This window comes from Osmerus mordax, chromosome 14 (genome assembly GCF_038355195.1).
Source record: "Osmerus mordax isolate fOsmMor3 chromosome 14, fOsmMor3.pri, whole genome shotgun sequence".
Lineage (NCBI taxonomy): Eukaryota > Metazoa > Chordata > Actinopteri > Osmeriformes > Osmeridae > Osmerus > Osmerus mordax.
Window position 1 is genome coordinate 12,085,508 of NC_090063.1, and position 23,082 is coordinate 12,108,589.

The window sequence follows — 23,082 nt, forward strand, 5'->3', positions numbered from 1 at the left end:
CAGTACTTGATATAATATTAACTCATTTTGATACCCTAGTGATTGGCAAAATGATTTCTATGTAGTTGTGTGTGTCGCCTGTGTTGCATGATCAAGTTGTACTGTACACTTCGTTGTAATAAACGGGATTGCATTTCCTACGATCAGCCACTAGATGTCAGCGTCGGTCCTGTTTTAACACTGGCGCTGCCTGTGACCTTGTTCTGCAGCTGCAGAAAGACACAGCTACTACTATTCTCCCAGACTCTATCTCTCTCTTTATCTCTCTCACACACAGACACACACACATACACTTTTCTTAATGGCCCAGTCACACAAAAACACACACACATAGGACAAGCCGAACAATGCAGTTGGGACAGAACGTTGGAGCATAGCGTCACACTGGTAAGGATTGTTTTAAGGTGCGCTGCAGCTCTAAATAAGCTTTTACCATGTCCGATGCAGCGGCTTTTAAACTCTGTCTCATTCTATGTGGTTGGTTGATTCACTTGGTCGTCTCTTTCTCACACCCTTTCTCTTTCTCCCCTTTCTCCCCTATCTTCTGACGTTCTCTCTTCCTCTTTGCTTTCTTGTCTTTCGAAATGTGGCATTAGCATGTTTTGCCATGTGCCTCCAAAACTCTAAACAGATTTCTCATGGTCGCTAAGGATTTATATTCCACCTGCCTGTTTAATATTGTACAATGTTAAGTTAACAGGGTTTTGTTTTGTTTTACAGTTGGAGGTATTGCCAGCGTCTAAATGTTTGTGGTAAATAAAAGCTGGACATAAAATGTATGCTAATAGGTTAGGCTGCAGAGATAGTGTTTACAATAGTTTGGATGAAGCGGTTCAATCACGTTGATCGACATTGTACGTACCAGCCTAGCTACTACACTACCAGTAAATGTGTAGGGCGTTTGCAGGTAAGCGATTGTGTTTGCTAAGTGACATTTGGCTTCCTGAAAAAATACAGCAAACCCAACACAAGCAAACACCATAGGACATAAAATGCAAGCACACACATGCCCCTACGACAGCACACCTGGTCTATGTAGACTAGGAATATGACTATATGACTAGGAAAGCCCAGGAAATTATGACAGATAAGCAGTCTGTCATAAAGCATAAATACAAAAAGTGTAAGCAAGCTATGCTAGGTCGCTAAAAGTTAGCATCAAACTAATGTAGCTATATGACCAGGCTATCGGGTACTGTCCGCTAAAGCTAGTGGAAAGTTGGCTTCGAAGCGTTGGTATGCTAGTTTGTAGTGAAGGTCAGAGGGGAGCACAGAGATCATTTGACACCCAGTTAGAGAACATGTTCACATACACACACACACACTTCCATTCATGCAAACTCTTAGAAGGGGGAGGGGGGGGCAGACGGGCATAAATTGACTCAATTTATGTTCTCAATGTTAACTTGAGCTCCGACAAAATAGGCTAGTCCTTAGGCAGGATGGTATGCTGCAACAGCTTGAGTCGCCATGTTCTTTCCCTTAGCGATATTGTTTTTTCAAGTACATTATGTAAATTGTACAATGTTTTTTTTGTGTGTGTGTGTGGTCATTTTATTGACGTTGGCAGACGCACGTGACAGTCGGGATTGCACAACTCAATGTCGAACAGCAGTTGTGTCATTTACAGTTACAAATCTTGAGTCAATGGTTCACACATAGACTTCGCGTGCTTGTGGTTAGGTGCATCCTGTTACAGACAGTGGCACATGACCTTTAGGTTTATTAATTTTTTTTCACATGACCTGTAGTGTTTTTCCTAGATGGTCAACTGACGTCACTCTTTCCTTATCTCTCTCCGCCCCTTTCTTTGGTTTATAGCGCAGAGGTAACACTGCGCTCTCCAGAACACAACTCGCAGGGCAGCAGCAATATCTCACAGTATCTGACGTTACCCAACCTTTGTTGACATTTAGCAAAACTTTCTTTTTTATACAGCGACTCTCAAACACTGAGCAACAATTAGTCTCTCAACCAGACACAATAATATCAGGCTAACTCAAGGGTGATAAGTGCCTTGAAAGGACAATGATGGAAATTATGGGTAAGACCAACTGCATTTCTGTTTATGTGTATTAGTACTTTTATATGCTTTAGGGTATAGGGTTAGGGCTGTAGAAGTGGATGGAAGGAATGTCGTTTATGATGTTGCTGATGTCTGCTTTCTGTGTGGGTGTGTTGGGGGTCAGGGTGAATGTTCCAGGTATTGTCAGTGGTAGAACATTTGATTGTAGATCAGAAGGTTACAGGTTTAAATCCTCCTGTAAATTGCTTTGGGTGAAAGTCTGTTAAGTGATTACATGTATGTTAGGATATTTGGTGTAGATTTCCTTGGCAATGAGAGAAAGTTGGTTGGTTGCTGGGGCGTAGGTTTGTTTTTAACACGGGTACAGCTTTTTGCTTTTATAACTAAGGATACAGCAGTTAAATATAACCAGTAGGACTTAATGAGGACACAAAATGTATGTGTATGTGTCATGCCCTCAGAGGAACACATGGTGTGTGTATGCGTGTGAGTGTGCTTATTAAAATGATATCAGTAATCATGACTCGGTCAAGTCAAAACCACCACCTTTTGGTCCACAAAAATGTTGGCCAACCAAAAACCAGTACAATGATTCATACTCCAGCTTTTGCTTGAGGAACTGAATCACAGTAATTCAGGGTGTAGTCTCTTAGAGTAAGCGACCACACCTTGTGGTGTGGACATACAGTATAATGGCTAATCTGGTAGTAAACACTAACCAGGCATATGGGAAAAGTCGGACAAGCAACTGTCTTTCACCTGCTTCTAAGGTTGGACAGATGAACTTCGAGGTCACACACAGCAGGGACTGAAAAGAGATTGCAAAAGGAGATTTACAACGTATTGTACACACACATAGACTGGTTGAAACTGGAGTGAAACTGGGGCATGCACACAAGGACAGACAATACACAGACAAACACATTCATTCACCAGCCAAAACAGAAGAGAACGTGGTTCAACACCAAGAATGGTCTTTCTGCTCGTCATAGCAGTCACAACTCCTCTTCGGCCCAGTTGTGTTTCCACAATTTTCGTAAATAACCAGATTAAAACATAATTTCCCAGAGTTGTTTTACCCTACTGTCCATTATCAAATGTAAATTGCTGAAAACATTTGTTGACTGCTGATCAAACTAAACTAGTCAAATGCCATCGCCAACTGGCGATGGCACAACCCCAAATTGACCTTTTCACGTAGACTTCATTGGCTAATTGGATTATCCGGGAGTGTTGATGATAAGTGGGGATCAGACTGGCGGTTGTAAGGGGGATGAGTGTCACATGCTGGTGTTGCCACAGATACCCCCCCCCAGTGAAAGGATGGGTTGTGTTGAGCCAGGTTGACCTGTGTGGGCTCTGAAGCTCGTTTGTCTAGAGAAAAGATGTTTAGAACAGTTATGTTATTGAACCATCCAGATTTTTCACTTACAGTTAATATTGTCCTAATAAGCACTAATATTCAACCCTTCCTTCCCCCCCAGTTTGTCCAATGGGAGGAGGCGCCGCTCGGCTGTACAGCGCCCTGGCCCAGCCCCTCGACCTGGCTCCCTCTGACCATCCCAGCCCTGCCTACCAGGACCCCCACAGCGGCTGCCTGGCCCCCCCGGAGCCTGTAGACCCCCTGGATCTCCTGAGGGAGTGCGAGGAGGCCCTGAGGGGCCGACCCCCCCGCCCGCTGCGTTCCTTCATCAGCACCCGTGATGCAGACGGCCACATCGCCCCCAATGGGTCAATCAGGGTGATGCAGTGGAACATACTGGCTCAAGGTACATTAAAAGGAGATAAATGAGACATTATGATTTGGCCAGCAAAGGCAACTGTAAGATCCATCGGTATTGTGGGTGGAAATACATGTAATAAGTCATAAAAGTGAACATTGTTAAAGTTGTGGATAACTTTGTGTCTTTCTGTCTCCTTCACACTCACTCCCTGTTACCCTACACCTCTTTTCCACCTCTCTCGCTTTCTCTCTCTCTCGCTCTCTCTCTGGTTTTGTCCCGCAGCGCTGGGTGAAGGAGTGGACAGTTTCGTCCACTGCCCCTTGGATGCCCTCAACTGGGAAATCAGAAAATACCTCATCCTGGAAGAAATCCTGACCTACCGACCTCACATCCTGTGTCTTCAGGAAGTTGATCACTACTACGACACCTTCCAGCCAATCCTGGCCAGCCTGGGTTACCAAGGACACTTCTGCCCCAAGCCCTGGTCACCTTGTCTCGACGTCGAGGGCAACAATGGGCCAGATGGCTGTGCCCTCTTCTTCGACCAATCGTACTTCGAGCTCCTAGAGAGCGTCAACGTCCGTCTATCGGCCATGCTGATACCGACCAATCAGGTATGAGGGCTTTGCCAATTTGGCCAATCACTCCCCTTGCATTGCAGTAATATTGGTTGGCATTTAGAATTTGGCCCTAAAGAGGAGACGGTATAACAATTACAAATTACAGAGCTCTCCTCTTAAGTCAGTATATCTTTCCGCAGGTGGCCGTGGTAACTACACTCCGTTGCCGGGCGACAGACCGACGCCTGTGCGTCGCCGTGACGCACCTCAAGGCCCGCAGCGGCTGGGAGTATCTCCGTAGTGCCCAGGGCTCCGACCTGCTCCGGCACCTTCAGAACATCACTCAGGCCCGGGGCGTGGGCGGCGAGGGCCCCTCTGGCAGGGCCTCAGGCACCCCCCTGCTGGTCTGCGGTGACTTCAACGCCGTCCCCTCTGAGGAGGTGTACCGGCGCTTCGCTGCATCGCCTCTCGGCCTCGACTCGGCCTACAAGAGGCTGAGCAGCGATGGCGTTTCAGAACCAGCCTACACGACCTGGAAGATACGGCCCACAGGAGAGTGCTGCAGCACGCTGGACTACGTCTGGTACTCCCAGGACCAGCTCAGGGTGGATGGCGTGCTGGACATGCCCACAGAGGAGCAGATAGGCCCCAACAGACTCCCGTCCTACAACTACCCCTCGGACCACCTCTCACTGGTGTGTGACTTTAGTTTCACCGACCGGGGAGAGTGAGGGAGGAAATAGAGGGGAAAAAATATGGAAATGTAGTGCCATAACTGCTCAAGTCTTCTTTTCTACTGGAGTGTGAGCTCCGGGTTTAGAAAAAAAGGAGGTAGAGGTGGAGAGAGGTAAAAGAAGGGATAGTCTGTAGAGGAGCAGCACCTGACTGCCTCTGTTGTAAAGTTGTTCAGGTGGGTGGATAACCTGCACATGCTCCTGACCTGGGTTATACTGCTGTTACCCCACCTCAGAACACATGGGTGGATATCACACACAGGCTTGCCGAGACTTGAGAGAGAGTTTTGTGTGGGAACACCATTTAAATAATAATTGGCTAAAGCACTTTGGGTGAGAAATCATTAGATAACCATCCATCAAGCACAACTGGTTTGTACAGAAGTATGTGTAAGCCTCTCTCTTCTCAGTCTAGTCTGTCAGTCTAACCCTGAGCTTACTGTAGGTGTGTATGCAACTATGTTTAGCATTTTCTTTACTTATACCTGCTCAGAGCGATTGAGTTAAGTGAGAGAAGTTCAGTTACCTCAGAAATTGGATGCACATACAAACACAAACTGACTTTTGAAGCCACAGGAGTACATTTGATAAACTGGGGTTGTGAAAGAATTTGGGAAGTTAAAAAAGTTATTCCACAGATATTGATTAATTAGTCTGACCCAAGTTTGGAACGTGGTGCTACAGATTGTTGTTTTATGTTCATAGCCGTTGGTTCACACTACTTCTAAGGACTAAATTGTCCATTTTAGAAATGGTTTTATCAGTGATTCTGTTTTATGGTGCAATGTGACTGACTACCTTGTACCTTGTTGTAAAATACCCCAAAAATAAAATTATACAAAATGAATCCCAGGCTTTTTCCCCCATACCCTCCTTTTCTCCCAAGTTGACCCCAGGGGTCAGTGCCTCTCCCCAAGACCCCGTGGTGTAGTGGGTTGAGAACAAGGGCCTAAATCACAACGACCTGGGTTCAAATCCAGCACAGAGCATAGTGCCAAACACATCCATGGGCCCAGATCCCTGTAACCGCAGCGCACTCCCCAACTGTCCAGATCCCGTCTCCCAACTGTCTTTCCAGGTACCCAACTGTCCCACCAGGAAAGGCTCAACCAGGAGTCTTAAAAGAAATTGACCTTTTATCAGTTTTATAAGTCGAAGAGCAAATAATTTGCTGTAAGAAGATCCTTCAGCCAGATTTGAACACAAGACCCCTCATACTGAAGCCCACATCCTTAACCACCGAGCTATCAGGGATCATAACAATTTCCACTCAACTTTTGAATTTAACATTGAACTATCTAGTTGTAATAACCTGCAGAGTTGGGGTGTCAGAAAACCACAAGAAAGCAGGGCTCCCATGTGAGCTCACTGGGTTAGTGTGCATGCTCTGTAAGCTGGGGCAGCACCGCAACCCTTTTCTGTACATCTTCCTCCCTCTCTTTTCCTGTCACACTTCAATTAACGGTCCAATACAGCATGTACAATACTGAATACGATCGTACATCGATTTTTAATCGAATCGTGACCAAGAATCGATTGGAATCGTGAGGTACCAAAAGATTCCCACCCCTACCATCTAGTGTTGAGAGGGGTTCCAGTTATACATGTGAAGACAGTTCATCCGTGTGAGGTCACTAAGGTGATGAGACTGGGCCTTCCCTCACCTTGAACTCCTCTGGCGTAGAGTTATGCTCCTGCTACAGTTGTGTTGATATCATGTTTCTGCAAGATCGAAATTCCTGGATTACTCGGTGATACTGTGTACATACTGTATATTGTCTGTTTACCAATTGTCAACTGTAATTTTCAAGTAGAATGTTGAATTTTCTACAGCAAAGATACAAAGCCAAAAATAATTTGCAAGCACAACACAATGGTTTCAAATGTTTTTTGTTTTTATATTTCAGTAAAATCTACTTGAATACACTTTGAAACAAGAGTACAACAAAATAGAATATACTTCAAATGTTGAATATACAAACTAGTTCAGTCTGAACGCAAACATCTCTTTCTCCCTCTAAATCGGTTAACTAGGAAAGGCAAAATGCAGTGGACATGTCGGGTGGGGGGGTTATAAACTCATGCTGCCGAACAACCTGTCAATTTCAAATAGCTAGAAGTGAAGCGTCTAAAAGGGCAGTACAGGGTACCCAGGTCAGTTATTACAGATAAGGGAGGTGAGGGAGAGTTAACATCCCACTAGGAGAAACTCCAGGAATTCTGCGACAACAGTAAATCCATGGGCGAGACCAATCAGAAGGAACTCTTAAGAGCCTGACCTACACTGAGAAAACTATAACCAAATAAGTGATTCTGTACTCCTCAGTAATACTGTGCTTGGTACAAGGTATTGTTCGTCAGAAAAATTATGCAAAGAAAAAAAAAAAAAGCTAGATTAGCTTATAAACAAACAAGAAGTCATCAAAACTAAGGCTGCTCTTGTTTTAAAATTCGTAAACTGTATAGTAGATATATACACATCAAGTCCCTTTTTCTTTACTTGCCTTCCAGGAGCCTAAAAGCGGTCTTTCCAAAAGTTCCTGGTGAGTGTGCGAGCGCATTGGTATGTGGCAGTGGTGTGACACTGAGTGTGTGTGGGGGGGAGACCGACATAGCACCTGGCACTGTCACACGAGTTCTGCACAGTGATAGTCAAACAAATTGCTGGTTTTACTTTGTCAATGCAAGAGAAACACACAGGCAAAAAAATAAAGAACGTTTCTATACAAAGTGTAACAAACTTCTTCCTCCCCTCCCAGTTCACATTCTGGTTCATTTGAATTATTTGCCTGTTGTAGTGTTGCGGTATCCCTTCCGATTTATCTTTCCAAGGAGAGACCGTTAAAATGTAGTGATCCCAGTTGGTCCCTTTGTCTAGACAAGTCTCTTCAAATGTCATTTGCCGGATTTCTATGTCTATGGGTTCCACTTTGGGAACCGGAGATCTGAGAACAGAGGTGGACAAGCCCGAAAGAAGGGAGGCATGATGGGAACTTGAGTTTTCAAAGTGTCTCAAAGTATTTTCAATAATAAAAAGAACAAATAAAAATGAGGGGCCAACTTGTACTGTGCCCCCGCCCTCCCCTAGAGGCAAATAGGGGTTGTTGGGTGGGCTTTGATAGGTGTGTGTGTGTGTGTACGCAAGTCCACAAATTCCCCTCAAGTCTCTTTGTTTTTCTCAGCATTCCGGCTCTTCAGATTTGACAACGACAGTGCAGACCTCCCCGCCTGCAACTTCTGATTGGGTGACGAGTGACGTGACCTCGTTGGCGTCCTGGTTCACTCTGTCCGCCCCTGTATGGTTGGGCCCGGATAGGACCGGTATCACCTGGACTGCTGCCTGCTCCGCCCCAGTCCTCCCTCCCCCTCCCGCCACCGCCTCCCTGCTCTTGATGATGCTGCTGACGATGCGGGGTGCCACCACCGCCACCGTGGGATTGGCTGTCGTCATGGTAACCACCGGAGTCCCGCCCGCCTGCGACACCACCAGCTGATGGTGAAGCTGCTGATGATGATGATGCGTCTGCTGGGCAGGGACCGCCAACCTCATCACCTGGGTGCCAGGCGCCATGGAGACAGGTGTCAGGGCACGGACAGTGAGGGGGCCCCCCAGGAGACTGATGCCCTGGGAGGAGGCCCCGAAGCCAGACTTGGTCTGGAGCTGGCACTGGGCCAGCTGGTGGGCGGGGATGGTAATGATCTTGGCTAGCTGGACGGTGATCTTGTCTCCATTCTCCGCCGTGGCAGGGACCATGGTGGGGATGGTCTGGATCATGACCTGGAGGGGGGAGGGTCAAACACGTCACTTCCTGTTTAGCAATCTGACTGAATGGCTCCACACTGTGGTGGCTCAGTGTTGAGAAACTGAAGTGCACAGTGACCATTGTTTACCTTCTGCTGGGTGTTGGCGTTGCCCGTGGGCGAGGCGTTGGTGAGGAGGGTGTGTCCCGACGCCACCGTAGTCCCTTGAGCCTGCTGCACAGCAACTGTGGAGATTTTCTGGCCCATCGACGTCGTCATGACCACCGGCACCTGCATGGCGACCCGGACCGTCCTAAAAACGAGGGAGGGGGAGGGGTCAGTGACGAGGGGTCCGCCCTGTTTACAAGTCAACAGTGAGCCTACTAACTGGCACAAACACATCTATTGTATTTGTTTAAAAAAGACACAATTTTTGTTTTTGCATCACAACTCTTTTTCTAAAAACCATCAACCAATCATAAACAACCATACTTGGATATCAGCAGAGACAAAGATAAGATTTTGTTAATAGTTTCTTTATCGCTATAGAGCATTTATAGGAAACAACCAAAATAAAGTGACATTATCTCTTTGTAAATGCCATCTGAGGGGCATCAGTCTGTGGGAGGCTGGTACCTGGGTCCGGCTGCAGTGGGGATGATGGCTGTGTGAGAATGTTGCGTCTGGCTCCCGTCTGTCGCCGCAGAGACCGTCATTATCCGCTGGACTCCCGCCGCCAAGGCCCCTCCCCCTACCAGCGACGCCTTGCTACCCTTGACGACGGGGGAGTGGACCACAGCCCTCGCCCCGCCCCGCAGGATGTTGGGCGTCTTGGAAAGCTCGACGGCGCTGAGCAGCGTTTCGGACGGGGGCGGGACCCGCTCGTAAGAGGCACACTCCTGGCCAATGAGATCATCGGAGTCCGCCTTGTCATCGTCGATGATGACAATGTTCTTGGGCATCTCCTTGAACTGGTACACCAGACGTTGACCTTCGACCTTGGCTAGGATGCCTCTCTGGTAGTAGTATCTGGATGGGGGAGAAGGGGCAGGAGGGTGGTGTTAAGGAGTTGGTAGAGGTGGAGACTAATCCCATGTTCAAAGTTGGTTTTCAAAACGGGCGTAGAAAAGCCACACAAGCGCACACTCCTCACCTGAGCGCCCGGCCCATGGTCTCGTAGTTCATGTCAGGCTTGTTCTTGTGCTTCCCCCACAGCTTGGACACAGCCTTGGAGTCCACCAGCTTGAAGATTCCCTTCTCCCTCTGAGTCCACTTGATGTACCTGGGACACGTGTTTTTGTCCTGGAGCAGGTCCAGCAGGAACTCCCACAGGTAGGTGGTGCTGCCCGCTGGGACACAAACACACAGGTTAACATTCAATGCTTATCTTCATAGCTGATGCTGTTGCTTGATACAAAATCAGTCATCATGACCAAGAGATGGCTGTTAAAATGAATTTCTGTTGGGATGGCAACGGATACAAAAGATAGCAAGTGTGTGTGTTCCACCTTTCCCCTCTCTGGGTTTCTTCTTAATGCCGAGGTCAAGTGATCCGTTGGGTATGGCTGCGTGGTGCGTCTTGGGTTTCCGCCCGGCTACAAGGACAGATGACCAATAAAGTTATTCAACCAGAATTAATTGGATTAACGTCCAACCCCTCCTTACTGTCTTGGCAGAAAGTAAACAGACTGATACAGTTATGTCTAGTACGATACATAAGGACCATGAGGGCATTGCACCAACTTAGGATATGGTTTTAAGTCTTCCATACAGAAATGTTGCCTATTATAGGATAAGGTCCTGCCTCCCTGACAACCACAGGGAATGGGAATATTCATTGGTTAGTTAGAATGAGAGATACATTATGGTCTGTTGTGTGGGCTGACCTTTCTTCCTCTTGACGGGCTCGTGGTCAGGTTCAGGCTCCAGGTCGGGCTCCTCGATGAGGGTGACCTCCATGGGGCAGTCATCCTCGCAGTCCTCCGTCGACACCTCCACCACAGTCTCAGTCATGGCGTCGGGCCGCATGGCGGCGTGCAGGAAGTCCGGTGTGGCCACGCATGCCGGCACAAACACATCTGGGGACGGCCAGAGGTGAGGGGGGAGGGGGGTTAGGCAGGATTTGAATGTTGTTTTTGAAAAGCTTTTAAACGGCTGGCTGGGCGGTGTTCCTATGTGTGTGTGTGTGTGTGTGTGTGTGTGGGGGGGGGGGGGTCCTACCTGGACTGCGGTCCCCCCGCAGGCTGGAAGGTGAGTCCATATGCAGCAGGGCCTCTGCTGCTTCTATAGTCTTGTCTGAGCAGTGGATGCTGCTGCCATGGACAGATGCTTCCACTGAAACACACACACACACACACACACGTTAGAACCCGTGCACCGGAAGGGGGGCACACACTCATACAGGTAACAACCATATTAGCAATATTGTACACAACAGTAAAAACCTGCAACAGTGACGGACACATTACTTGAACACAGATCGCTCAAGTTCACTTGAGATTTCTGGTATAAAAAAAACATTTTCAATCTACATCACAGTGAGAAACCTCTCAATGGTGCCCCCTAGTGACCTACAATACAATTGTACCTCTAGACTGATTTAGGATCAGCTCAATTTTTCCCAGTCCTGTCAGCCACTGTGACCTGCACAGCCTGACTGACGCTGAGACAGCAGACAGGCATCATGTTACCAGCCGTCCGTCCTCTGATAGGTCCATCCTCTGACCACAACTGTTTGAAACAGTGCCTTCTTAGACATAGCCTTTCTTTCCTAATACCTGTCACTTAACTGTTAAGAGCTGAAATGTAGTGTGTGTGTGTGGGGGGGGGGATCCTTCCAGACTACTATGTAGACTGGGAAAGGAGGTGAGAAAGATGAGGAAGTGGGCCAGAGACAGCTCATCCAGCAGACTGGAACCCAGAGCACCTGTTGCTGTCGTCAATCACTCAGGGAAATGGGAGGAGATGGGGTGGGGGCAATATCAGTTTACTTTCTACCCTGTCCTTGTTTGGATATCTGAGGGGAACAGAGGAGCTATCTTTAGGCTGTCTCAGTCATTCAGCCCTACACACACACACACACACACACACACACACATAAACAACATAGGAGAACACAGAGCAGCTATCCCATAGGCTGGACTGCCCTTGAAACCAGGCAGATCTGCAGAGATATTTCCACAATCGATTCGTTATGGTACTTTGAGTGCTGTTTGTTTGGTTATGTACTACATGCATAAATATGCATAACATGAGGAGCTAGTTTGAACACCACAGACAAATAAACAATGTAGTTTAAAAAAAAACGAAAACAAAAAACAAAAAAAACGTGAACTGATACACGTGTGCATATAGATACATTGTCATAATTCATCATGCTTCGTAAAAAAATTAGAAAGCTGGTACTAGTTTACCGAGCCGAGAATAGCCAGCTTGGACAAAAAGTAGTGCTGTCCCCTATGACTTCCGTGTTTACACTTCTCAGCCTTTCCCTCCAGTTCTCTTCGAAGACGCACTCAAATCCACCTGCCACTCAATACCCGCCCCGTGCACCATTGGCTACCTCTTCGCTTAGGACCCACCCCTCTTAAACAGCTTATTGGACGAAGGAAGTACTTCGAATGACTCGCTAAAGCCGTTGGACTAATGGTGCTGTCAATCATAGCGACGACCGCCTTGATGTATAACAATGCTTCCGCCATCAACTAAAACAAAATACTTAAAACAAAAAAAAACAATTCCTACAGAAATAACCTTTCAATCACTTACTACATGCAAACAATATGTATAAACTTGAACGCTAGATGGTAAATCCAAAAACTATGACCGGGACCCCTGCTGAAGCCACAAACTGCACGGGCCACGACAATCCCTCGTTTGGACAACGGGACCATTTTTGGCAATGAAATGTTGAAATGGAATAGAATAAAACAAGAGCATAAAATGACAGATAATTAACATAATGACCATTTCCCCAAACACGTAACCTCATGCTATGGTTAGAACGCTATGTCGCTTAGGAAAACTGTTGGTGGAACGTTATTCAATATGACCAGAAAAAAAAGATTTCCATTTGCAGCGGATATAAGATCACAAAAGTGAAAACAGTGAAATCAAATACATGGGCACTGAATTTTAATTCAGTGGCCATTTACATTTTGATGAGAAATATTACAGATGTGTGGATAAAAATAAATAAATCTACATGCCCTTCCGACTCAGACAGCGTGGCAAAGACGTAGGAAAGACAACATCTTCCACACTTCCTGGTTTCTCAGCAGCTAGCTGTGAACCGTTATTCCGACAAATATCGAAAGCGTTATAGTGCATGCCGGTGTGCAACAGACATTGTGTGCAGACTAGTCCAAGCTTGCAGAAAGACAGAATGAACAATACTTTATAGCAATTTAAGACGTGATGAAGAAATTCGGGAGAACGCCATGCATGTTGCTAGCCAAGGTGATTACTTCCTGATCTGCCCTCCATTACTTCACACAACTACTTAACGGAGAAGAGCGCAGGGTTCGCCATAAACATAGGCAAGACACGTTACTAATCGCAAACTTGATGAGTTTTAAAGTAATTTCGTTACGTTACCTGCTCTGATGAGCAGATCGAGTTGGTTTGCGGGCCCCCCCTCATGCAGTGAAGTCGCCATGTTCTTCCCTTGCTGCAGATTCACATTGACTTAACTGAAATGCATTGGCAGCCACTATCTCAGATCACTCCGCCGTCACAGGAAATCTCCTCAAATTCAGCTAAACGCATAACAGCCACACTGCGGTGGAGAGATATCCTTCCGCGGCTAACACAGGAAATCCTCCGCCTCTTGCGTAGACTAGACGTCAACAGGAAGATAGCAACTACCTTCTAACATGACGATTCCTACATTATAATTTACCATAATTTACACTACGTTCAAGAATAGACAAGGTGGATTTTGACAAATGTCGGCTTCTTGATTCGTAAAATAAGGCTCTTAAAATAACATTAGGTTTCATGGTTTGTTTTCCTTCAAGATTTTCATACTCTTTTGGAGAGGAGTGCTATGCTTACATAATTTGTAACTTTATTAATTGAATTTCTAAATTATTTTACGCTTTGATGTTAATAGACTTCTGCTTATTTCTTATTACAATATGTGTTTAGGTAACTCAATACTGGTAGACAAGCATTGTTTGAACTCGCTGTGATATATTGTTTTTTATTATTGTTGCTTGTCTTTTCTTTTTTTTTCACAGGTACACTTGCACTTATAGCAGTTCATGTTGTTTAATTGTAACTTATACTTAACTTAACTACATGCTCTTATGGTTCTTCCCTTTGGCACTTACTTTGGTTGTTCACAATGTGTGCTTCATGTTTTGGCTACTCGCAATGTTTTGTGGCTATCTCGTTGTTATGATCAGTGACCTATGCACTTTGTAAAGCTCTCTCTTGGAAGTCGCTTTGGATAAAAGCGTCTGCTAAATTTACATTTAGTCATTTAGCAGACGCTCTTATCCAGAGCGACTTACAGTAAGTACAGGGACATCCCCCCGAGGCAAGTAGGGTGAAGTGCCTTGCCCAAGGACACAACGTCAGTTTGCATGACCGGGAATCGAACTGGCAACCTTCGGATTACTAGCCCGATTCCCTCACCGCTCAGCCACCTGACCCCTAAATGAATAAATGTAAATGTAAGTAAGCAAGGCGTTGACTGTAGATGTCGATATGTCTAGAAGTGTCATTCTTATACAAATATTACTTGTGTAAAACTGGTTATTGTGCTTTTAATTATGTTGCGTGGATGTCCACACTGCCACTTACGCAATAAATAGAAAAGTATATTATCGAGCATGATTCTGACTATAACATTTATTTTATGTTTTACTACAAGGGAAAACCACAAGATGGCAGTGTCTACAGTGTGGCTGAATATGTGGTCAATTTGTGGTCATACCTGAGTGACCTCGAGTTCTGCACATCTTCAACCTATCAGGTATATCCTATTGCTGAAGCAGTGGTGTAGATAACAAAAATAAAGTGCCAACACTTTGCCATAGAAATTGGACTCGGACTGGGTGTATCTCACACCAGTAGTGTGTGTGTGCATGAGCGTTCGTGTTCACACATCCAGCTTCCTCTCACCTGTCTCCACCGTCTCAGTCTCCACCTCTTGCTCGTCCCCCACGTCATGCATCAGGTAAGTCCCGTCATCGTACACCAGTACCTGGGCTGAGAAGCACTGCTCCAACTCCTGCCCCAGCCCCGCGCCTGGAACCTCCTCTACAATCACTGCCTGGTACTCCCCTTCCACCTCCTCCTCCTCCTCTCCAGCCCCTGCTTCCACCTCCTCCTCGTAGGCCTCCCCCTCTACCTCGCCCTCTGCCTCGCCCTCCATCTCCACCTCAACTTCACACTGGCCCTCCTCCTTGAAAAATAAGGGATGGATGGAGGAGAAAGAGAGTGTCACAGTATAAAAACGGCCGTTGGACAGAGATATAAAATAAGCAAATAAACCGGGTAAACAAATATGTCCAAAAGAAAAAAGATGCAGCATAGAGAAACACCACCGATCATGTTCTTTTCGTTTATTTCAAATTGTAATACAAAATCTATCGTGAATGAGCACATTACCCCTATTTATCGAACGATCTAATTGAAAAATGTAATCCACTTCAGAGACGAGGGACAAGGTGTGTGTGTACGTGTGCCTCACCTGTTGAGGGTCTTCCACTGCGGTTACATACTCCACCACCGCCCCTCCGCTGTCGACAAGCACCACTGAGGTCATGATGCATGCCCGTCCAGCCCTGGCTCAACGCCTGCCCCTCGCACTGGACCTTCTGTGTGGGTGCGCCCGGAAATACGCCCAGCCAACACCGGATCTCTGAAACAAAAAGAGGGATATGAGTTCCTTTGATAAATACCCACAGTGAAAGATTTAGAGACTAATTCGGTTTGGTAGCCACAACCTGGACGATAAACAACCTCGCAATCCCTATGCTCTCATCTGAGGACCCAATCAGAATGCAGTCCCAGGCTTCTGTAAGGCCTCCTACCTCCCCCTTCCCATCTCCTCTCTCTTGGCTACCCAACACAGGAAGTGCCTGTCTACTGAGTCAGGAATCAAAACTAAAACAGGAAGTTAGCTCAGTTACCTCCCTCTTGGTGTAGAGGATGGCTCAGAGTGGGGGCTGGGGGGGGGGGGGCACCATGGCAACCATTGCCATTAGCTACAGCGACGGCCTTCATTTCCTGCTTCGTAGTGCTCCGACAAGGGATGATCAGGCAGACAGGAGAGAGTACAAATCGCTCAAACACACACTTTTGTGAAAAGCACGGCAGGAAACTCACTGAAACTGAATCGTCGTCAGCTCTTTCATCTTGTCTGGATCCAAACAGAACTCCCAGGAAAAGAGAAGGAGAGCACCATTTGTCCTCCTCTCACAGCTGTTGAGCCGCCTCTCCTCTGTCACAGTCACCAAACTCTGCCATCTATAATAGATAGCCAGGCTGGTTTGATGTTCCCTGAGACTGACCCGGGATCTGTTCTAATGGAACCGCCTTCATTCATCAATTATTCATCAGCACACAGCTGAGACAGATCTGGGAACTGGCTCAGTCTGGAACAACCATGCACACTGTTGCTCTGGTTCCATGAGAGTGTGTGTGAGTGTGCGCAAAAACAACAAATATGTGAGAGAAAGGCAGAGAGTTTGTGTGTGTGTGTTTGTGTGTGCATGAGAAAAAGAGTGTATACTTGCAGTCGCAAGGCCTTGAAGATTGCATTGTCTGCAGGTTTCAATTCCATTGGCACTAAGATGATAACCACAGACGGGACCTTCATTAAAATGATGCTGTCGGAAAAGCGGATGCCAGCTCTCTGTTGATCTCTCTCTTTCCCACACTCTGTGCCTGGCTGTCTTTCCCGCTCTCTTCCTCTCCCAAACTCTATGGCTGCTTGTCTGTTTCTCTGTATCCATTTTTTTGTAGTCCTCACAAAAACTACCCTGCGCCCCAAAATAGATGTAGATAAGTTGTTAGTCTTAAAAGTTAGTTAATCTTTAAGCAATCTCTTTTTATTTCCAATACAGATACACTCCTTTAAATACTGAGTCATTCCTTGGACAAAACAAGGCCTGAGACACTATCCCACTTTAGAGACGACCCACCCCTCCTTCACGCTCTGAACCAAGCCCAAAGGGCTTGACGAGCAAGTCTGCCAAACTAGACTTTCCACCACCAAACGGGTCCTACCAGACCTACAGGCCGGGGGCCAAGACAACAGCTCCATGACGCTGCCCATACAATCCCTTTGAAGGTTTTAGAAATCAACTTAGAACCAGGGAAATAAATTGCTAAAACCCCGAAGAGCAAGACTTGTGACACTGACAACGTTTACCACATCATCTTGGCTTGCTAATAGCAAGGGGAAGAAAAAAAGGTTAATCTAGGCTAATAAAACCTTGAGGTCATGAATCATTGATGAAGCCAGTTAGCGGTGTAGCACTAACTTGTAAAACTGTACATAAACATAGAATACAGGGAGGCCAGTAGGACCGAAACAAACTAACCACTTGCAGCAAGTTGGGTAACTTACCTTGAAGGAAAATACAGCCCATGATTCTATTACAGCAGTTAAGGGTTGCGATATTGAAAAGTAATTCCGTGTGCTAGGTGTCACCCAGTATTATGACTGGTTGAATTCTTGCTGGGTCATCCTGACCAGGGAATAGGAAAATGTGTGTCCTGCTGTACGAGAGGATCATATGATATTCATGCTCAAATAGAGGGGGGGAGGGGAGGGGGGAGAGGATGGGAGAAATGTGGTCTCGCCAAAATGGATATTCTTCCACATTTCTCCCACCAGCCACATCTCCTCTTCAAATCTCTCATCTGCTGTCTTTGCATCCATCCATCCCTCCATCTCTCTTTTTCTCTGGCTCCTCTGGTTGCTCCATGCGGTAGAAAGAGCTTCTGAGGGCGACTCAGCACTTAGAACGAGCCCTGCCCCCAGATCACATGATGAGGGTGGAACACACACACACACACAGTGTCACATGATCCAGCAACAACTGAGCTTTTGTTCAGATGGTTGCTAACGATACAACGCCCTGCCTTGTGTCGTGTCCTGTCATCTCCCTGAAGCTCACACACACACAGATGACTGACATTATACACAACACAAAGTGTAGGGCCTAGAAACTGCAGGTACTTTATGAACGTCCACATGCGAGTTTAAAATACACCCAGACATTTCAATCATTTCAGTTTACACAACACGATAAACTCCTTCAAAGATTGTGGAATATTGATAAATAGTGACTGATAAACTATGACACACGCAGACCTATGCAACTATAATGCTATCATTAAAGCAAGGGTTTGACTCCATGTGGCCTCACCTTTCCCAGACTCACCTCTGCCATGAACTCTCTACCTTAACAACAACAGTGATCTTGTCTGACTGAGCATAGTGAGACACACATAGGGTCTTTATTTCTCCCATCTCTAGCCTATTTCCCCCCCCCCCCCCCCCCCCCCCCCCATCTTCATTTGAAACCTCACAGCTGCGGGGCTTTACTGAATTCAAAGAATGACCTTAATTTTTTTTTTTTTTAAGACAAAAAAACATTCCTCAAGAAGTTTACTTTTTGCACAAATACCCTAGTATAAGACTGAGTGAACTGCCATTGCTGTGACATTTGTGTAAATGATTTGATGTTCTCTTGAAAACAGCCTGGTGTATCAAAACGAGAAGTCTTAATGTCTCATCTTACGCCCAAGTGTGTGTGTGGTTATGTGTGTGAGAGAGACCTCTCCACACTTTGTAAACAGCAATTCCGTTGTTCGACAAGTAAACCCAACACTGTTGCTTTCATAGCCCCATCCCCATGTTACCAAAGTAACCATCAGTCCTGCCACTGATCTCAGACGGATTTTTGGTCAAACAATAACGTTAACTAAACATTTATGCACAGACCAGCAAGCCTATAGCAAACATTACACAAGGCATTCAGCATTTCACCACAGTAGGGAAAGAGAGATAAGAGGGTTGGACTAATAGATGTTTAATGTCAGTTAGCCTACCCATGTGGCTTTGATTTCCATTCAAAATATAATTGGGCTTTTTGTGTTTATTGTACATGTTCTTCCGTCATTCTTAGTATAAGTATAAAAAAATATTTAAAAAATAATAAATAACAATACTGCAGTAGGATATAAATAATATTCCAAGACATAAAATCGACAAATATAGGTGCAACTGAAGTTAAAATCGTTGTTTAATTGACTTACAGTTTATTTTGGTAGACTAGACAAGTATGCTCGATCGAAAACCTGAAACTTAACACACACAAACATCTGTGAGAATATCTGGCACCAAGCACATTTTTGAGATATGTTGGCTTTAGGTACTCTCTTTTAACAAAACACATCTTATATTTCCTAAAATATGCATATGAAACTTGAAGTATCATTAGCCAACAAAGTAATTACAGATAGATAGCTACAACTGTATGCTTTTCAACATTGCCATCGTCGATAGAGTGTAACGTAATGTAATGTCAATGCCAACAACAACCACAACTTGGAAAAAAGCTAGCTAGCACTATCTATCTCAGTTTGGGGATAGCTATCGCCATATAGCTTGTTTAAAGGTCTAAGAGTTTGCTAGAAGAACAGTTCCAGTTGGCTATAAGAGTTTGTTTACATTCCTTTCTAATAAACGTGTTTACGAGTTCATGCAGACGGGCAATTGTTAGTGGTTAGCTAGCTAGCCACCTAGCTGAGCAGGCTTGTAGTACCACACGTCATTAAACAAGCTGCCCTTCCAAAAAGTCTGGCAAGCCAATTAACTAGTGCATGTCTTGCTATTGTGTAAAAAAAATTGACAGACCCGAGACACAGTTTGCAATTAAACCCGAGCTCATAAAAGTCATTTTGCTATGGAAAAACTAAAGCCAGGGCTTAGGCTAAAGAGATAAATTCCAGGCAGTGACAGCAAAAAACATGCCTCGCTTAATACTGTATTCCCAATTACAATAAAAACATATTTTTAATATGTAGCTGGCTAGTTGGCTACACTGGCAAGCTGCAGCAGAAAACATGATCTGACAGACACAGGACAGAGGCAACCTGCTTACCTGGCTTAAAATGCTTCTTCAGCCCAATAAAAAGTGGTTTGATGATGAGGCGCCTTATTAATGCACACACAGGTAGAGTCTAGTAGCTGTATTGAAAGCAAACGTTATATGGCTACCTACGCCTAGGCTAACTTACTGTAGCTAGCTAGTTACTAGTCTCCAGTGGCAGTGGGTCTAGAGTTGACACCCCGTAGTAACCTAGTAGCTTGCTAGTTTCAGCTAGCTAACGAATGCGGAGTGGAGGATGAGAATCAACATGCCTCCGTTGCTGTAGTTATCCTATCCGGTTCATTTGCTTTTCAATAAAATAAGAAACACAATACATTGTTGTTCCAAACAGTAAACAAAGCCATTTTTCATGGAGGCTACTGCTTGTAGATGAGAAGATCCAGGTCAAAATCACGCACCCTGCCAGCGACTGACACACACATCGTGACGTCACGCTGAACGGCCACTGCCCCCCCCCCCCGTTTCCAGAAATAACAACACACAATACTTCAGAAACGACCATCCAACAAAAATTATTTTTCCAATTAATTCCCTCTTTAAGTTTGACAGCAAGGGCATTTGCGACATGCTGGCTTTATGGAATTAATGTATACCTGGCATATGAGACAGGCAACTTCATGCAGTGCACTGCAGTGTATGTATGTCCCACAGCATTGTTATATTGTTATGGTTATCTTTGAGCTTGTAAACTTGAATAAGCTGGGTTTACTTACCATAAACATTTAATTTTTCTAGAAATGGGAATAACTCTAACATGCATAGAATTGCATGTAGGCCTAAAACAAAGTATGTAGCACCATCTTCTGGTTAAATCAATGTTATTTTTGTTACAGAAACAATTGCCCACTGTTTAAATATTTATTCCAAGTGTCTAAACAAGAACATTGAAATATTGACTCACCCTGCAGGTGATTCAATGTGAGGCCAAGACATCTTCCTGTGATTCATTCAACAGTCAGGATTAGTGCAAAATAAGTTGATCACAAAATGTGTTATTTAAATGCATATTTACAGTTGTTTTTATTTATCTGTACAACATTCTATTGTGTGGCAAAAAAACAAACAAAAAAATAAACACAAGTATCCTAACATACTCAATACTACTTTATATTTATATGATATTAAATATTATAGTCTAATGTTTAGGGTCCTTTGGAGACAATTGATTTACTTTTGTAGTTTATATTGTTTTCATAAAGGTTAGCAGTTAGCAGACACCATTGCTTCATAAAACCATAATAGCCATTAAGGAACTGACATCACTTTTTACTTTGGGTATACAATCTATCAGACAACTTTAAATATGGTACTTTCAACAGTAAAGTGATTAACTTTTAATACATTCAATTGGTCATGTAAATAACTTTTAATACATTCAACTGGTCATGTGAATAAATTGTAATACTTTCAACTGGTCAAGTGAATACATTTTAATACAATCAACTGGCCACATGGATAACTGAATACAGTCAACTGGTCATGTTTATAAATATAAATACGTTCAATGAGTTTTGCAATGGCGGCACCTTGAGTTACTAAGTAGTAATTGGAACAAAAGGTCTAACTTCTAAACAAATCCTAAACAAAATGCCTATCCAAACCTTAGAAAAGTGCTAGACTATTAGCAGACAAAAAAGAGTACATGGTTTATTTGACCTATGGTTGACCACTGTCACATTAGTGTTGCTGACATTGGAACAGAGTAGAAGAACAAATCAGAGCTCATTCTAACGCTGTATGACTGTCCTGTTTCTGATTGACAGCTGGTGAAAGTTCCGGAAGGCACGTCTCTGTTCATCTCACGACTGGACTGAGATCACGGCCAGGCTATCAATGGCTGAGGAGAACAACAACAAAATAAAATTGTTTAGAGGAAACTTCAACCAGTGCACTCTACTAGACCTACTCATGTACTATGGGGCCTAGTGTGTCGAGTGCTGTTCATAGAATTAGAATTAATTGAACGGACATTGCACCAAAATCCCAACCCAAATATTTTTTCTTCATAACAGATAAATGTAAAATACATGTCTATACAAGAATGAATAAATGAGTCCACCGTGAATACATTATTGAATATATCAAAGCTCTGATGCTACCGAATTCTGTTATAGGCTATTAGCTGTAATCGTTGCTGTATCCCATTCCAGAATTAGAGGAAGATGTCCGTTCTGCAGATTCAAATTCTATGTCTTTTTGTCTATTTACCTTCGCAACTGTACTATTACATCACAGAGCAGCCTCTTTTTATTGGATTGGCCATCTCCTGTGATGCTGTGGGCATAGGCAGAAATGAAATGGTCTGTTTTTACTAACTTTATACGTAAATTTGATCACAAATTTCTTAGGCTTTGGTCATGTTTTTCATCGTTTCCATGAGCCTTGTGAAATAGGTGGTAGGTTGACAGGCTCACAGTATTCGATAATAAAAAAAAATATATATGTATATATATAAATAAAGAATCTTTTAGCGCCAATTGCACACTAAACAATTATTGTACAACACTGAATAATGCCTACCTAGCCCTGCCATGGGTGTTCCCTCCTCCTTGGCTTCCTCCGCCATCTCCACGGCTCCCTCGGAGGTGCTCTCCTCGAGCAAGGTCTCCACTGCCTCCTCCTCCACCTGGACATCCGCCTCCTGGACTTCTGTGCCTTGCACAGCTTCCTCCTCCACCCCACGTGGCACCACCTCCGCCTCCACAACCAGGGGTTCCGCCGCCTCCGAGGCCGGGCCAGTGCTGTGGCAGGAGTGGCAGTGCTCTGCAGCCGAGATCTCCGGAGCTGGCTCAGCTTCCTCTACTGTCGCTCCCGGCAGGACCTCCAGGGCGGCACTGACCGAGGCCGCTGCCAGGTGGGCCGCCGCTATGATGAGGGCTTCTGCCTCGGATATGGCCTCGGCCACCTCAGCCGCCTCCCGGGCTGGTTCTGCAGACTCCTCCACAGCAGACGCAGCTTCAGTTGGCTCTTCAACTGCTGTGGCTTCCTCCACTGCAACAACCTCAAGAGCCGGTGCCTCAAGAGCTGGTGCCTCAACCGCTGGTTCCTCAGCCTCTCCCACCTCTTCCACTAAAGGAGCGGAGGCTGGAGCCTCCTCGGGGAGGGGGACAGCTTTCTCCTCTGCCTCATCATCTGCAGCAGAAACACCCGCAGCAGGGG

At 45.2% G+C, this 23,082-nt stretch overlaps 2 protein-coding genes across 5 annotated transcripts; one reads left to right on the forward strand and one right to left on the reverse strand.

Moving 5' to 3' along the window:
• The first annotated feature begins 288 nt into the window (after positions 1-288).
• On the forward strand, positions 289-5,891 carry noctb (nocturnin b). 2 transcript variants are annotated; one of them, XM_067250185.1, is made up of 4 exons: positions 289-387; positions 3,511-3,795; positions 4,033-4,364; positions 4,511-5,891. In XM_067250185.1, exons 2-4 carry the CDS (start codon positions 3,519-3,521, stop codon positions 5,039-5,041), a joined length of 1,140 nt encoding a protein of 379 aa, XP_067106286.1. In that variant the 5' UTR covers positions 289-387; positions 3,511-3,518; the 3' UTR covers positions 5,042-5,891. The 2 variants fall into 2 exon arrangements, with proteins under 2 accessions (XP_067106286.1, XP_067106285.1); XM_067250184.1 differs by lacking the exon at positions 289-387 and adding an exon at positions 1,864-2,044.
• A 1,027-nt stretch (positions 5,892-6,918) lies between these two features.
• On the reverse strand, positions 6,919-20,242 carry elf2b (E74-like factor 2b (ets domain transcription factor)). 3 transcript variants are annotated; one of them, XM_067250900.1, is made up of 10 exons: positions 19,915-20,242; positions 15,486-15,656; positions 14,915-15,197; positions 11,006-11,119; positions 10,672-10,863; positions 10,294-10,380; positions 9,939-10,134; positions 9,422-9,814; positions 8,936-9,098; positions 6,919-8,822 (listed from the first exon to the last, which is right to left on the reverse strand). In XM_067250900.1, the coding sequence occupies exons 2-10, from the start codon at positions 15,558-15,560 to the stop codon at positions 8,223-8,225; spliced, it is 2,103 nt and encodes a 700-aa protein (XP_067107001.1). In that variant the 5' UTR covers positions 15,561-15,656; positions 19,915-20,242; the 3' UTR covers positions 6,919-8,222. The 3 variants fall into 3 exon arrangements, with proteins under 3 accessions (XP_067107001.1, XP_067107000.1, XP_067107002.1); XM_067250899.1 differs by lacking the exon at positions 19,915-20,242 and adding an exon at positions 17,370-17,721; XM_067250901.1 differs by lacking the exons at positions 14,915-15,197; positions 15,486-15,656; positions 19,915-20,242 and adding an exon at positions 13,382-13,449.
• Between the last annotated feature and the right edge of the window lie 2,840 nt (positions 20,243-23,082).

Bases quoted from the DNA above. Each gene is read 5' to 3' on its own strand.
- noctb (XM_067250184.1), top strand. The intron at 3,796-4,032 runs GTACATTAAAAG...TTTGTCCCGCAG, and splicing joins GTGGAACATACTGGCTCAAG to CGCTGGGTGAAGGAGTGGAC. The intron at 4,365-4,510 runs GTATGAGGGCTT...ATCTTTCCGCAG, and splicing joins TGCTGATACCGACCAATCAG to GTGGCCGTGGTAACTACACT.
- elf2b (XM_067250900.1), bottom strand. From the start codon at position 15,560: ATGACCTCAGTGGTGCTTGTCGACAGCGGAGGGGCGGTGGTGGAGTAT. The intron at 9,815-9,938 runs GTGAGGAGTGTG...TCCCCCATCCAG, and splicing joins ACCATGGGCCGGGCGCTCAG to ATACTACTACCAGAGAGGCA. The intron at 8,823-8,935 runs GTAAACAATGGT...TCCCCCCTCCAG, and splicing joins ACGCCAACACCCAGCAGAAG to GTCATGATCCAGACCATCCC.